The sequence below is a fragment of the Diplodia seriata genome (genome assembly GCF_021436955.1).
Source record: "Diplodia seriata strain FDS-637 chromosome Unknown scaffold_6, whole genome shotgun sequence".
NCBI lineage: Eukaryota > Fungi > Ascomycota > Dothideomycetes > Botryosphaeriales > Botryosphaeriaceae > Diplodia > Diplodia seriata.
The window spans coordinates 2,933,882-2,948,313 of NW_027117313.1; the positions used below are offsets into that span (position 1 = coordinate 2,933,882).

At 57.4% G+C, this 14,432-nt stretch overlaps 4 protein-coding genes across 4 annotated transcripts; 2 read left to right on the forward strand and 2 right to left on the reverse strand.

Annotated features, from left to right (window-relative positions):
* On the reverse strand, positions 1-1,117 carry SLS55_006743 (uncharacterized protein; the record flags this gene model as incomplete). The annotated part of the gene is made up of 3 exons (XM_066778172.1): positions 1-296; positions 398-756; positions 810-1,117. 3 exons carry the CDS (start codon positions 1,115-1,117, stop codon positions 1-3), a joined length of 963 nt encoding a protein of 320 aa, XP_066632267.1.
* A 5,144-nt stretch (positions 1,118-6,261) lies between these two features.
* Positions 6,262-8,179, reverse strand: SLS55_006744 (uncharacterized protein; the record flags this gene model as incomplete). Its single annotated transcript, XM_066778173.1, has 3 exons — positions 6,262-6,542; positions 6,936-7,146; positions 7,928-8,179. 3 exons carry the CDS (start codon positions 8,177-8,179, stop codon positions 6,262-6,264), a joined length of 744 nt encoding a protein of 247 aa, XP_066632268.1.
* A 1,132-nt stretch (positions 8,180-9,311) lies between these two features.
* SLS55_006745 (uncharacterized protein) lies at positions 9,312-10,873 on the forward strand (the record flags this gene model as incomplete). The annotated part of the gene is made up of 3 exons (XM_066778174.1): positions 9,312-9,393; positions 10,005-10,656; positions 10,708-10,873. The coding sequence occupies 3 exons, from the start codon at positions 9,312-9,314 to the stop codon at positions 10,871-10,873; spliced, it is 900 nt and encodes a 299-aa protein (XP_066632269.1).
* Positions 10,874-11,026: 153 nt separating this feature from the next.
* On the forward strand, positions 11,027-12,149 carry SLS55_006746 (uncharacterized protein; the record flags this gene model as incomplete). The annotated part of the gene is made up of 2 exons (XM_066778175.1): positions 11,027-11,035; positions 11,058-12,149. 2 exons carry the CDS (start codon positions 11,027-11,029, stop codon positions 12,147-12,149), a joined length of 1,101 nt encoding a protein of 366 aa, XP_066632270.1.
* Between the last annotated feature and the right edge of the window lie 2,283 nt (positions 12,150-14,432).

A 14,432-nucleotide genomic window follows, 5' to 3' on the forward strand; every position in this document is an offset into this window, starting at 1 on the left:
TCAGTTCTCGACAGCGGTGGTGTCGACACCGATGGTGATGTAGCCGACCATGCCGTTCTCGACGTTCTCGCCGTCCATGGGCACGACGCTGATGATGGGACTGTAGCCGCCCTCGGTGTCCTGCGAGTAGACCGAGTCGACGGCGTTGGCGGTGCGGTTGATCTCGGTGTGGCTGGCGTACGGCTCCAGGGCCATGATCTGCTGCTCGAGCGCCTCGTCGAAGTACAGCTGCCCGGTGGAGACGATGTTGCCCGACGAGACGGTGCCGTTGTTGTGGAGCGTCCAGTTGGTGTACACTGCAACGGAGAAGTGGTCAGCGAAGTGTGGTGGTGGTGGTAACGATGGGCAGGTATGTATGTATATATAGAGAGAGAGAGAGAGGGATGACGCAACGCACCTTGAGCGTGGATGTGGATGGCGCGCTCGACATAGAAGCCGGGAAAGATGGTCTTCATCTCCATCATGCCGTTCTCGTTGGTCGGCCACATGCCGCGCAGCCACGTCGTCGCGTCCGTGTGCAGGTCGGTCACGCCGATCTCGAAATCGGTGATGTTGAGGCTCTCGAGCAGGAAGGGGAAGCCGGTGTTGGGCGACAAGCCCGTGAAGCTCGAGTAGCTGCCCGTGGCGTTGCAGTGCCAGAAGGACACCAGCGCGTCCGGCAGCGGCTCGCACGTCGCCATGTCGATGAGCCCGATGTCCAGCAGCAGCGGCACGCCCGCCTGGTCTTCGGACATGTCTTGGCGGAGCGTTTGGGACCTGCCGGTTTGTCAGTGACTGGCTTCGCGGGGTTGGTCATCTTTCGAACGGACCTCGGCCAGACGTAGGGACCCTCGGTCACTTCGGGGCTCAGGACGCAGGTGTCGTTCTGGATGACATCGTAGTACGGAGCCTCGGTGGTGATCTGGTAGGTCGTGTTGCCGGAGCGAGACTCAAGATCCCGTTTCATCTGAGAGCGTTTGTTGTATCTCTTTTCGTTCAGGTTGCCCACGGCGCTGGCACAGCGCTTCGCGAGGTGCGAACGACGGTCAAGCTCGGCCCGGGGAACATGGCGTTCGGGATGAGCTGTAACTTGCGCAGCAAGAAGCGCAATGGTTGGAAGGAGTGCGGAGAGCTTCATGGTACGGAAATTCAACAGGTAATGAATGACGTTCCGAATCGGTTTGGATTGGAAGAATAAAAGGATGGTCGCTTTTTCGAGGCTGCTACATGCTTGCAGAACTATCCAGGAGTATTTGTATCCGTTGTTCGGCAGTTGAACACTTGCCGGTATCCAGGATCGTGTCTTGGCAGTGTACGTGGTAAGGCCTCACGTTGCTGATCACCTTCCAAAGAAGCAAAACGCATTGCACCATCCGCGAATAGCCAACAAGTGATTGGCTAAGTCCATCGGAGCCCAGACCGAGCGACCAATCTTGCAACAATCAAGACAGCTTAAGGCCAGCGAGAAAGGGGCTTGTTTATTGGTCGTGATGCTATATCTACTAGTGACGCGTCGAGAGCTTACGCAACCCCACCCGAGTCCTCGTAATCGACACGCGTTTGTTTCGTGGGTACCTTGATGGTAATCGGTCTTTGCAAATTCGGCAGCCTTGGTCACACAAAGGAATCGATAGCCTATCGGATCGCGGTAACTTGCCTAAAGGTTTCGAAGGAGGAAAGTATTGTTACGGACCTCGGGGCACAAGGATCCATGACCCCACGGGGCACGGGACGAACCGTGGCAAGGAGCAGGGAACAGGAAACAAGAAACACCAAGCGCGGCAGAGCCGCACGGGAACACGGCATATATCCGAATCATATTTGAATACTTAGCTCTTGTTCTCAATAGCGGTTTCATGTTGGCACAGTGCTACGGATTGAAGTGACGCAAACCATGATTTTTTTTGCTCAAACAGGCTGGCTCAAAAACCGATTGAGTTACATCAATAGTAGCCAACCGCATGTTTGTGTTCGCTCTGCGTACATTGGGAGAACAGTTGTCACCACAAGTGAGCAACAAACATACAAAGATAAAGCCATCGTCGCCGAAGCAAGGTCGATGCCAAGAGGCCCAAGTCTGACGAAACGGTCTTAGCCCTTATCTTATGCAAACTGAAATCTATAGAAGGGTCGTAAAATACGCTGTTGTGACTGCCTAAGAAAAGTCAGTCAAGGGTTTCATAAGTGTAAATGACTCCACCAGCCTTATCCAGTTTCAAGTCTTGGTCTTCACTAAGCAAACAGCTAGCGTAAGCCTTTCCGGGAATGAGCAGAGAACTTTGCACAGCTTTCTCCCTGAAATAGCGTCGGACTCAGAGTGCCGGATCACCTTGGGGAGACTTCGAATCTCTGTAATCAAGGTTTGAGCAGAAAAGGGATATTCTTACTTATCTGTTCGCGAAAACTGAAGGATTTGCTACACACACAGACGCCTTATTAAGGCTTGTAGGCTATGCTTGAGGCGCAGTAGCTTGGAGTAAGCTACAGCTGGTGCGATATGCAACAGTGTTGCGTGCATATCGAGTGCGGGGCAATGTCCGAAACGTAGTGTACAGGTGAGACACGTGGGCGAGTTTGGACCGGCGCCTGTTCTGCTTATGTTAATCAATCAAGCACTACGCAATCGAGAAGGTGTTGGGTCAACATGGCATGGGCAGTCGGTGCCCAACATGCAACCCAAAAGACGACACGCACTGCACGGAAATCTACCAACTGGGCCGCTGGAGTGGAACATTCCCCAGGATTTCTTTACCAATGCCTGGTTCAGTTGCATCTGGGTGATTCAGGAAGCTGCCGTCAACGATGCACAGAACGTGTTTGTCATGATTGGAGACTGGGACATCCAATGGAAGGCTGTCAGAACAGCCTCACAATGGTTAGAGGAGAACAGGTACTCAGACCTACCTGTTGGCAACGCAGCGGCAACGTGGCATATCACTGAGCGGACACAAACACATATACTTCTCCTGACGCTGCTGGGTTTAACTCGGAACAGAAGCTTCAGACGGCCGAGACCGAGTATACGCAATACTTGGGCCGGCCCCAAATTTCCCAGGACACTCGGGAAGAGGGACCGCATGCACCGTACTTGGAGCGAGTGTGTAGCCTTCCCGAAAAACTGTTCACCGGACGACTCGAGGAATTCTGTCAACCTTTCATAGCATCGGAGAATTCTTGTCAGTCCCAGGCGCGTATGCTCGAGCATGTAAGAATCGGTCGATATCCGTCACGCGAAAGGGCCACACTGGCTTGGGACCGGCGGAGACTCGGAAAGATGACCATGTAGTGGTACTTTTCGGAGGATGGTGGTGTTGGGGGGAGCTGGACAAGTTGTGGTGTTGCGGGGGCTTTTTTCTTTTCTTTTCCTTTTGGCGAAAGAGAAGATGGGGTGCAGATGAGTGGGCTGGGTGGTTCGAGCGGGGGACTTCTAGTACTTGTGTATGTATGTATGTATGAGCGGGGGCATGCGCTGTGTTTTTTTTTTCTGGCTATAGTGGTGCTGTTCTCGTTCGTTTCCCCCTTTGTTTACGTTGTTCGAATGGCTGAGGAAATGTAAGTAAGGGTCAGTCGATCATAAAGAGCTTACAGGAATTGGTCGATGCCGAACAGGGGCAGGTTGGGGGTGGTGGAGTGGGGTTTGTAAATCGCGAGGATGTGGTCCAACTCGCTCGCTCGCTCTTGAAGCGGTGGTTTCCCTATTTGTTGCCTCGACATCGATAGTTGGGCCCAGTCTCCGGACATAAATCCGAGTGGCCAATGCATGTATGTTTGTCTAGATGATTGATTCAACTACCTATGTAGGAAGATATCATCGTCCTCGACAAGCTCAAAGGGCGTGAACTTTCCGTCGCCGGCTTTGATGCGCTAGTCGTGCCAGCCGTCCGTCTTTCTCGCACATATCACAGTCATTCCGGCTGGCCGCTTGCACGCACTCTTCTTTCTTTTGTGGCGGCGGCGGCGGTGGTCCCACTGAGAAGAGGCTAGATGAAAAGAGGCAGTGTTCGCCCTTTCAGCGGAAGCTTTTTTGTCGTTGGTCAAACGGAGGCTTTTTTCCCCTTGTTCTTGCTGGGTTTTCTCCCATCTCTTCGGTCGGCGCGATCCCGCCGGCACGTCCGTGGGATACGTATACCGCAGGCGCAGCTTATAGAGAAAAACTTGACGATTAAGTCTTGCAAGTTCCTATGTAGGCAGCTGAAGTGAGATGTCCGGAGGTGGACGAGAGTTTTGAAATTTGTATACGATATCGGCTACGCCATCTTGAATCTTGCTGGTGGTGGAAGAGCCGGTGGAAGCATTGGTGGATGTGCTGGTAGATGGCGATGACTGAATCATCGCATGGGACTAACGCTATAGATAGGTGATGTGAAGCTAGGGCTTGGATCAGATTCTGGAAGGCGATCCTCTTCCGCATGATGGCCGAGTGTGGAAAAGTATCCGATGCTGGGGGAGGGCAAAGATGGATTCGAATCGTCCCAACTCTCCAAGTAAAAAGTATAAAGGGCGGCCATCTGCCTTAGTCGGAAGGCGCGGGAAACATGACCCGAGGCGGCAGTTGGTCAGCAAGGTCTCGGACCCGAGGGGATGGTAAGCATACGGGCACATGGACAGTCAGGAAAGAAAAGCGAAAGGATTGCGTTTCAAACAGACGAACCGGCGCGCGCAGCCAGCTGAAGATGGTGCTCACCCTTCTGCATTATGCAGCGTTCGCATCTAGCCAAGATCATCACCATATCTGATCAGATGCACAGTTCCCATGCTTTGAGTTTGCAGAGAGAGAGCAGAAAGGCACCGCCATTACGCCGTCTCGCTCTCATCCGCAACCTCTCCTGTCCTCGTCCATCACCGACAAAGGCCCAGCGAACCACGTGCAATGACGCGCGAAGCGAAAAGAAAGAAAAAAAACCGATACGGCCGTTGACGACATTATTCTCTCGACCAACACACCAACTACATACTCCACACTCCCTACCAACCCGCCACCACCACCACCACCACCACCACAGCGCCGACTCAACACCAAACCACATCCCTGTCCACCCTTCATCAACCGTCCCTGGTAAAGGCGCGCGCGCACCCGCCCACACTCTATAGCCCAGCTCGATCCTCCCACCCCACCCCCTCCCCAACCCGAAACGGGCTACAAATCCGCCCCGCCGGCACGCTAGGTGCCACTACCTATATATCTGGCCGACAGGGCACTAAACTGACAGCTACTACTTGACTCGCCTCGCCTCGCCTCCCTCCCCGCGGCGCCTGCCCGCCATCTTCGTGGCTTCCTTGGTTTCACCACCCTTCGACAAGCCACCACATTTTTTCCCCATCGTACATAATGTGCTCTTCTCCACCCCCACCAGAGCACGTGCGGCGCGTGCGTGCCTGCGTGCGTGCGTGCGTGCCTTGCTCTGCCTTGCCCTGGCCCTGGCCCTGGCCCTGCCCTATCTGCCACCCACAGAAATGCCGAACAGAAATGCCTAGTACGTAGACGTAGCGGCGGGAACTAACAAGCGAGCAGAAGACGCATCGAGATCCCGGCGCGTCTGTGTTACTATACAAGATTAAACCCGAGATAGACGAACGAACACGGACACATGGACGGAGCTTTTTTAACGTCGTGTCGGCAACTTCGGATCGTTAGTGAGTACGGGCTCCGGTTGCTCGGACCCGGTGTCCGTCCCCCCGTCGGGTAATTTGTCTCTCGGTTGTTGGTGAGAGGAAAAAAGGTGGCGGGAGCCGCGACTAACTGAACCGATATATATGCCGGCGCGCTATCCGAAGAGAGAGAATGGTGTCTCGTCGGCTTTGAGCGCGCGGCCGAAACGAAGTGCACAGCCTGCTTTGGGGTGGAAGAGGAGGGCGATTAGTGGGTCGCCTTGAACTATCGAAGAGCTGGGCCGCGGTGAAGAGGGTCGAAACGAGTTAGTAGTAGTAGTAGTAGTAGTAGTAGTAGCGCTGCTTTCTTTTCTTTTTGCTCCCGTCGAGAGCATATTGCGTTGAAAGGGGGAAAAAGCAAAGATCGATAGAGACGACGAGAGCATTTGCAAAATCACGACTCCTACATGCGATGGTCAACGTGCCCATGCTTCCCTGCTGATTGTTGTGCCCGAGTAGTAATGGTGGTAGTGGTAGTGGTGAAAGAAGTCGATGCTTTTTTCCGTTCCTATTCTATGCCTGAAAGCCATGATAATTTACACAAGTTATACATCGCAACCCGAGGCACATTAGTAACCACGCTTTTCTTCCTTTACAGCCACCACGTCCACAGTATCCTACGTCTTGCCTCGCTCAAATCTCCTCCATCTCCTCGGCAAACTCATCCACTTCGGGGAAATCGCCCACCTCGACCTTCTCGGGCCGAACGAAGACGCCGCAGTTGGGCTTGCACTCGAAGTACTTCGTGCCCTTGGCGGAGCCGTCGTTCTTGCCCGTCGGCTCGTCCAGCGTGATGCCGACCCAGGGGCCCGCCGGTGGGGGCAGCTCGGGAATGGGGCCGATGAAGGCGACGGTGCCGCGACGGCCGTCGGTGGCGGCGGGGAGAAGCTGACAGCGGGAGCCGACGGTGATGCCTGAAGGTTATCAATGTTAGCCGGAAACCTTTCTTCTGAACGAAGCGGGGAAATGGCCCGAGTGGAAAGTCTCTTTGATGGAGGAAGAAGAAAGGGGGAAGTTGTCGGATCTCCTGTCTTCTGCCAGCCCGCTCACTCAGCTGAGGCTGAGGCTCGCTTGTTGAGCGTGGCTGGTGTGCCGCCAAGCTGACAAATGTATAGCAAGAGCAAGGATACAAGTAAAGGAAGTGGAAATTGGAAACAAGTTGCAGCTCTGGGGAAGAGAAGGTAAACAAATGGGGTGATGGAACCCCCACACTGCTATCCTCCATCCGCACATTGCCGACGGGAAAAAGAAAAGGTCGAACAGTGGCTTGGAAAAGAAAAAGAAGAGGTGGAACATGGCATGCGTACCTCTCTCCTCGACCTCGCGCTCAAGCGCCTTGACCTTTTGCTCCTCGATGGTTCCAGCGTTAGGGTCGAAGCGGCCAAGCTTCTGCTTCCTCTTCCAGGCCAGCACGCTGTCGTTGCGCGTCTCATACTCATCGGCAGGCATCACGTACTTCTCAACCGCAGAAACATCGGTGAAGTCAGTCCGGGCACCGGCCGGGCGCGTATCATCGACCTATCAGCGACGTCAGTAGGGTGCTCGGGAAGGTGTGACAAATGGTCCGGATGAGAGATGAAGCGCCTCAACGGTCGTCCAGCGAAGGAGGTGATGCGCTGGCGCCTTGTCGCTTCGATTGGCCATGGGCAAGTGATAAGTAGCGGTGGCGCTGCAGGTTGGACGTCTGGTCCGATCACGCCGCGAGCCGTAACAGCAGATGTACACAACGGCATAGGCTACATGGCAGCTGCGAGGCCCCCAGCGGGCAAGCAGTTCATGTGGACACAAGAGATGCCGTTCTTCTGCATGGATGCGCACGGCTTGCTCGGGCAAACGAACAGCCATGTCCATGTGACGCATGACCAGGCGTTGACGCTGTGACACGGCGCAGTGGAAAGAAGCCAACTGCTCTGGGGCGGTGGGGGCAGCGGCTCGGCTCCCAGGGTGTTGCCTGCGAATCCCAGCCAGCCGGAGCCCGAAAGAAGCAGACTTGTGCAGAACAAGTGACGGGCCAGGGCGTTCACCCAGGGGCGTCCGCTTGGGGAACGCCCGCGTCAGTCAGCAATAGCGCCATCTCGTATGTGGTCGCTGCTGCTTCGGCCGGTACCTGCAGCGCAGAGCCATTGAGACACGGATCTTCAGATCGACTGCGGTGCGTCTCCAGGCGAAGGTGCCGCTGCTACACAAAGGCAATAGAAGGATTGCGCCACGGGGGGCGGCGCAGTGAGGCGCGGGCAGTTGGGGATCCAGACGAGCGGATGCGAGAGCATGGAACCGACAGCATGGAAACAGCACTTACGTAGATCTCGGCGTACGGCTGCAGAGGAAAGTTTGACAGCAGGGTTGCGGCCTCGTCGGGCGCGTCGAGAGGCACGGGCGGCTGCGAGCCGATCCGCAGGGTGAGCTTCTGGCAGGAGGCCGGGATGCCGGTGACGGGCTCGAGGCGGGTCTTCAGGTGGGCAAGCGACCACGAGGGCGTGACGCGGCGCTCCGACGCCGTGTTGGGCGACGAGATGAGCAGCGGCACGTCATGGGCGGGCTGGAGCGACATGGTGGCTGGGGGCTCGAATCGCTGACCGGTGGGTCTGGCGGAGGGGCGTTGAGGGGCGCTGACGGAGCTCGTGCGTGGAGCGGTGGGTTGGCTGCTCGGTGGTGTCGGAAAGCGCGGTCGCGGCGGCCGTTGTTGCGGGTTTGTGTTCTAGCGGCGGTTCGCTCTTGGTGGTGGTGAGTGCAGGCGCAGGCCCTGTCGGCGAGGCTAGGCTGCTGGTCGGCGCACCGGCAGGCTGGTAGCCAATGCGCAGCGATCTGCTGCAGCGACACACTGACTGCATTTCAACCGCCGGCGCCGTCAGGAGCACCAGGCGCTCGCAGGCGAAGGCTTAGCGGCTGGCAGGTGCAGAGTTGATTGAGGCGGGCCAGATCGATCAGAATCTTGGGGCGTGAGGCGGTTCGGCCCTATGGGCGCACTGGGGAACCCAGCGCTTGGCGCATGATAGAGTCGACCTCGCAGCACGCGGATGCACCAGCCTCGCCCGCCTCCAACCGCGGGGCGTGGGCCTCACCGCCATTGAGGCTGCGAGTCGCCGCGGGGCCGGCAGCATGCGTCACTTGTTCAGCGAGCCGGCGGATGACCTGCGCTGCGCATCGCGGGGATCTCGCGGGAATCATCTGGAGGCGCGCGAGCCACTGCTCAGTGCTGCTGCAACTGCCGCGCGCAGGCTGGCAGCCTAGCGGGTCTCCCGCAGTTAGCGAGGCCTGAACATTGGGCGTCAACCCAGCGCGCCGGATCCTCTTCCCCATCACCACCACCGACACGCTGCAACCGGTGCTCTGCGTCACGCCACGCCCGCGCAACGTGTGCCTGTGCCTGGCGGCTTCACGTGGAGTCGCACTGCACTGCGAGCGCGTTTCACCGCTCCGCCGCGATTTGACTTCGTATAGTGCACCCGCGTTGCGCAGATCTCCAGCCAGGTCACCAGCCGCCAGCCGCCAGCCTGCCCTACGCATCCCTGGAGCAGTTCACCGCCGCGCCGCCGTGACTGGCCGCCTCGACCAAGGTCCAGCTTCTGATAAAAACCGGCCGACACGTCATCAGCTGCCGCTGAGAGCACCCTCGCCTCGGATCACGACCGCCACGGAGGCCCCAGGGCGATCCTGGCGGAGGGCGCGCCGTGCCATCCTGCATGAACATCGTTGCCCAGCGCCATGCTAGGAAGGATCAAATTTTCCGCCCGCCTGGTCGCATCATGTTTTCTATTCTTCTGCGTATTTCCTGACCCACGCCCATCCCTGCCCCTGGCACATCGCAAATAGCACATGACGGCCGGCGAGTAAGAGCGCAGAACCCCAATACAAAGACGTAGTTGGCTCCCAACGCCGCGCTTCTCGGAGCTTTTCGAACCTCGTCACTCCATTGCCACTGCCTGCTGTCAAATCCTGCGCGTCAAGCTGAGCCACCCGCCGGCCCCAAGACACGCCAGACGCACCCCATCATCACTTTCACACCCGCCGCCCCCATCCCCAACCCACACTGGCCCGGACCCGTGCCTCTTCGCCCGCTCCCCTGCCCGCGCCTCCACTCACGCCCTGAGAAGCCTCCAAGTGTCCTCTTGCTCCATATCGCTTCAGCTTGTGCAACCCCCAACACGCGCCATAAAGCCCACCACCATCTCACTGACTGGCCAAGCCGAGGCTCCATCACCGCGCTCGAGCTCCCTGCAACCTTGCCATTGAAGTCCCATTGCGGATGGACTGGCCTTCGACCCGAGGTCAGTCGTAGTAAACACCCGTCAATCTGGATATCGCCTCGTTGCTCGAGTCGCGGGACGCTCGCGACTCTGCGTCTCCCCGGACCCGGAAGAGCACGTCTTCCCAAGGCTCCGGCTCGGCCGTTGTCGGCGTCACGAATGCTGCCTTGCAACAACAGCAGCAGCAGTACCTTCCGCCAGCCCCCTACTCAACACCCCGCTCCACCACGACACTTCCATCTCCATCGCCACCGGGAGCGCCGCCGCCCCAATGGACCCCCGTCCAGCAGCTGCCTTCGTTCCGGCAGCGCGGTCTTCACCCCGATGAGCTCCAGCAGCAGCAGTCGCCTCCGGGCCCTGGCTACATCCATCAGAGCGGCTTCCGACCCATCTACTCGGGAGGCGTAGCATCAGCGCCGTCTCACAGCGGCACTCCCGGACCGTTCTTCCACGCGGTGCCTCCGTCGCAGCACGCTCCCCTGCACCCCGCAGCGTCTAGTCCTGTTTCATCTAACAAGCGCACGGCGTCGTCAGCGCTAGGCACGGGCAACGGCGATGCAGCGGGGAGCGCCAAGAAGGAGAAGAAGCTGAAGGGCAAGTGGACCGAGGAGGAGGAGAAGCTGCTGATCAAGCTGCGCAGCAGCGGCATGAAATGGGTCGACATCTCGCAGCAGAACCCGGGCCGCAGCGCGACGGCGTGCCGGCTGCGGTATCAGAACTACACGGAGAAGAAGGAGTGGGCCGAGGACGAAAAGGACATGCTCGCCCGCCTCTACCATCGGTACGCTATAGAATTTTCCCGCTGCGTGGGCGCTAACGTCGTGGCACCTAGGGGCAAGGTGGAACTGGCAAGCGACCCGCATGGGATCGTCGAACTAGCTTGGGCTTATTTGAGCTATCATCCGGATGGACTGAAGCGTCTATATGACAGGTCCTCAGCGCTGCATGGAGAAGCACTGCAGATTCTAGGGGCGGACCTGTCCACCACCACAAGCTAGACTCGATGCCACACCATCTACCCCAAGGCCACGACGTCTTCATTTGAAATCATCTTCACACCTCCTCCCCCGGCTCTGCCTTTGCTGACGATCCCCGCGCTACAGATTCATGGAAGACATGTGGAAGCGCATCGCGGACGAGATGTGCCGACCATGGCGATCGTGCGAGCGCATGCACTGGCAGCTGGGCGAGGAGGAGATGCTCCGGCGCGCGAACGTGCAGTATCGCGGCGGCGGGCCCACGCCTCCGGGCGGCCATCCCGACGACCTCGAGAACGACGCCGCCTCGCCGCCCTCGACCGCCGGCCTCACCGACGACGACCAGACGGCCTCGCCCTCGTACCAACACTCGCACTCGGCCCAATCCCCCCACCAGCGCGCCCACCACTACCACCACCACGGCCCGCACCCACAACACCCACAACACTCCCCATACGCGCTCCCCCCCTCCTCCTCCCACTCCCACTCGCACCACGCCCTCTCGCGCGAGCCCTCGCGCGAGCCCTCCCGCGAGCAGCAGCAACAGCAGTGGCCGCCCCCGCCCCTCCCCTCCTCCATGATGCCCTCGTCGCTCCCCACGCGCCCCACCAGCGCCACCAGCACCATCACCAGCGTTGGCCAGCCCATGTCGCCGCAGATGCCGCTGCCGCCAGGCATGCAGCCGCAGCAACATCACCCGCTCCGCCATCACAATCCCGCCGCCGCCGCACCGCCAGCCCTCACCCTCCACCAGCCCCTCCCCACCGGCGGCTACCACCACACCCCTCTGCTCGGCACGCCGCGGCAGACACCCACGCCGCTCAGCTCGTCGGCGAGCGCCGGTGCTGGTAGCGCAGGAGGAATGCGTCCCGTGACGCCGTTGAGCCTGGCGGCGGCTGCCGGCGGCGGCGGTAGTAGTAGTGACCACCTCGCGCAGCAGCAGCAGGGTCATCAGCAACAGCAACAACATCAACCCAACCCTTCCGGCACCACGCCGCGCACCGTGCCGACGGTCGTGCACGGAGGAGGACACGCCGGGCCGGGCAGGCTGGCGAGTCCGTTCCATGCCGGCGGAGGCAGCAGCAGCAGCGAGAGACCGACGACGGCGGGCAGCATGACGGACAGGGAAGGAGGGGATGTCGTTGGTGGTGGTGGGAAGGGCGGCAGCAGCAGGCATCGGCATCATCACAACCATCACCATCACCACCATCACCATTATCCGCATCAATCGGCGGGGTTCGTGGCGGATATGGATGCCGTGCAGGTGAAGAAGGAGGCGCGGGTGGGCGATGACTGAGCTGGGGAGGGGGTTCTTATTCTACAGGGTCGAGAGAGGGTGGAGGGAGGGGAGAGATGGGCGAGAGTGAGAGTGGGCGGTTCTGGAGCGCTTGGATGTCTCTAGCAACCGCGCTCTCTTCCTCCCTTTTCTCCCCTCTCGTACAACCTATTCTTGTCTCTCTGTTACACTACTACTGCATTGGATACTTCGGATTCGCAGGAGGGGTTTAATAGTCTTTTTTTCTCATCATTCTTGAGCATCATGGGCATTAGCATGGCATGGCATGGCATGGCTCGGCTTGGCTTGGCTCATTATTTCTTTCCACTACATCGTCCTCCGGCGGTTCTTTAGCTTTCCTGCTTGCTTGCTTACTTACTTGTTTTATTACCTCTATTTGTTTTGCCGGCGTGTCCCTTTTTTTTTTTTTTTTTACTTTTTACATTTTCTCCCTCTCTTCTTGTTATCTTTCCTTTCACTTGCTGTCTCCGCCATGACTTCACGATGACGACGATGATGTTATGAGTCACGACTTTTTTTTTTTTTTTTTTTTTGCGGATTGCTATCTATTCTTAGTTTCGTTCGTCTTGTTGTTTTGCTCGTTCTGCACAGCGTGGACGCGTTCGCGGCATATCAACGGGGGAGAACTACTCGGAAGACAGGGGATTATGGGTAATAGGTGGCTTTATTCTTCATTAACAATCCGCGCAGCGAGAAACGGAAGAGCAGGAGGAGGAGGAGGAGAAGGATTTGTAATCGGTACGGAATTAGTGGCGGCTGGTGGTGGTGGTGGTGGGGGCGGAAAGTCGACAGACGATAAGAAAAGACCAAAAAAAAAAAAAAAAAAACCCCCCCCCACACCGAGATCGCAAAGAACAGATGATACACGGCCGTGAGAGGAGTATAGAGGAGTTGTATGTTGCTGGAGCAGGGAGGCTGAATGGAAGGAGGAGGAAGAGAAGGAGGGGAACGAGGCAAAGCACGACGACCACTACTATCCATTGCATTTCCGGGCATCGCCCTCTATGGGCAAGTAACGCATCACATACATCACACTACTTGGCGGCTGTCTCCAACAACTTCTCTCTCTCTCTCTCTCTCTCTCTCTCTCTCTCTCTCTCTACCTCTACCTCTCTCGCATACATCTTTTTCCCGTGCGGTTTCATCTTTACCTTATCTTTTTGAGTTCCTACTCGGCTTTTGACATGTTCGTTTCCTTCCGATGCATAACGGCCATCTGCTTGTTTGTCGTTTCTCAACCATCCTTTCCTCCTTCTTCTCCCGCGCATGGATGCTCTCTCCCCCTCCCATCTACTAGTCACTTCTATGACATACATATACGTGCAAAGCGAGCGAAAGGGCGGCGGCGGCGGCGGCAATCTAGATTACACATACAACGTAGCGCGCGCGAGAAAGTCAAATGAATTGATGAAACGAAAACGAACGAATGCGACGACTACGGTAACGATCTCTCGACCTGCAACTACCACACCACACGCTTAGTAGATGTTTACGATCTTTCTTCTTCTTCTGTTATTCTTTCCGCGCGTCCCTTTCTTAGAACGAACGAAATACATAGAATCCGGGATCGGTTCAAGAAATAACAGGCAACGGATAGAATAAAGTTCTTTTCCTTTAATAATCTATCTCTAGAGCGATCATTGCATTTCCAAGAGAGAGAGAAGCCCGTCCTCTTATCCTCTCTTCCAACGAGGGGAAAAAAAAAATTCCGTCTCATCATCGTCACTCTCTTGCATTTTTCAATCTTGCAGTAGTGAGCCAGCCAGCCAACCAGCCCCAGCCCCAACCCCACCCACCCTCCCCAAACACACCCTTCAGAACGGTCCGAAAAAGGGGATGTGAAGGGGGGTGGTGGGTGCCAGAGGGTGAGAGGGGAGGAGGCAAATGTACAGTACATACATACAAACCAACCAAAACGCCCACCACCTCCACGCGCAACGCCAAACTACGCCACACCAACCACCCCCCGCTAGCCCAAAAGCCAAAAAGCCGAAAAAGAACAAAACACCAACAACACCGCTCTGTTCAAAGGAAAAGCAACGATAACGAAAGAGACAGCAGCAGCAGCCCTTGATTTTTCCAACAAACAACCAACAACCAACAACGACAACAACAACGACGACGGCAGCAACAGCCTCTCCCCCCTTCCCCCATCTACCCACCCCAATCCTTGCCCTTAATACCCAAAACCGCCGCGCGCCCCGCCGGCCGGAAGAACCAACCAATGGGAGGAGGAAGCTCTCGACATCTTTTCCTTCCCCGTCCCGTCCCGTCCCGTCCTGT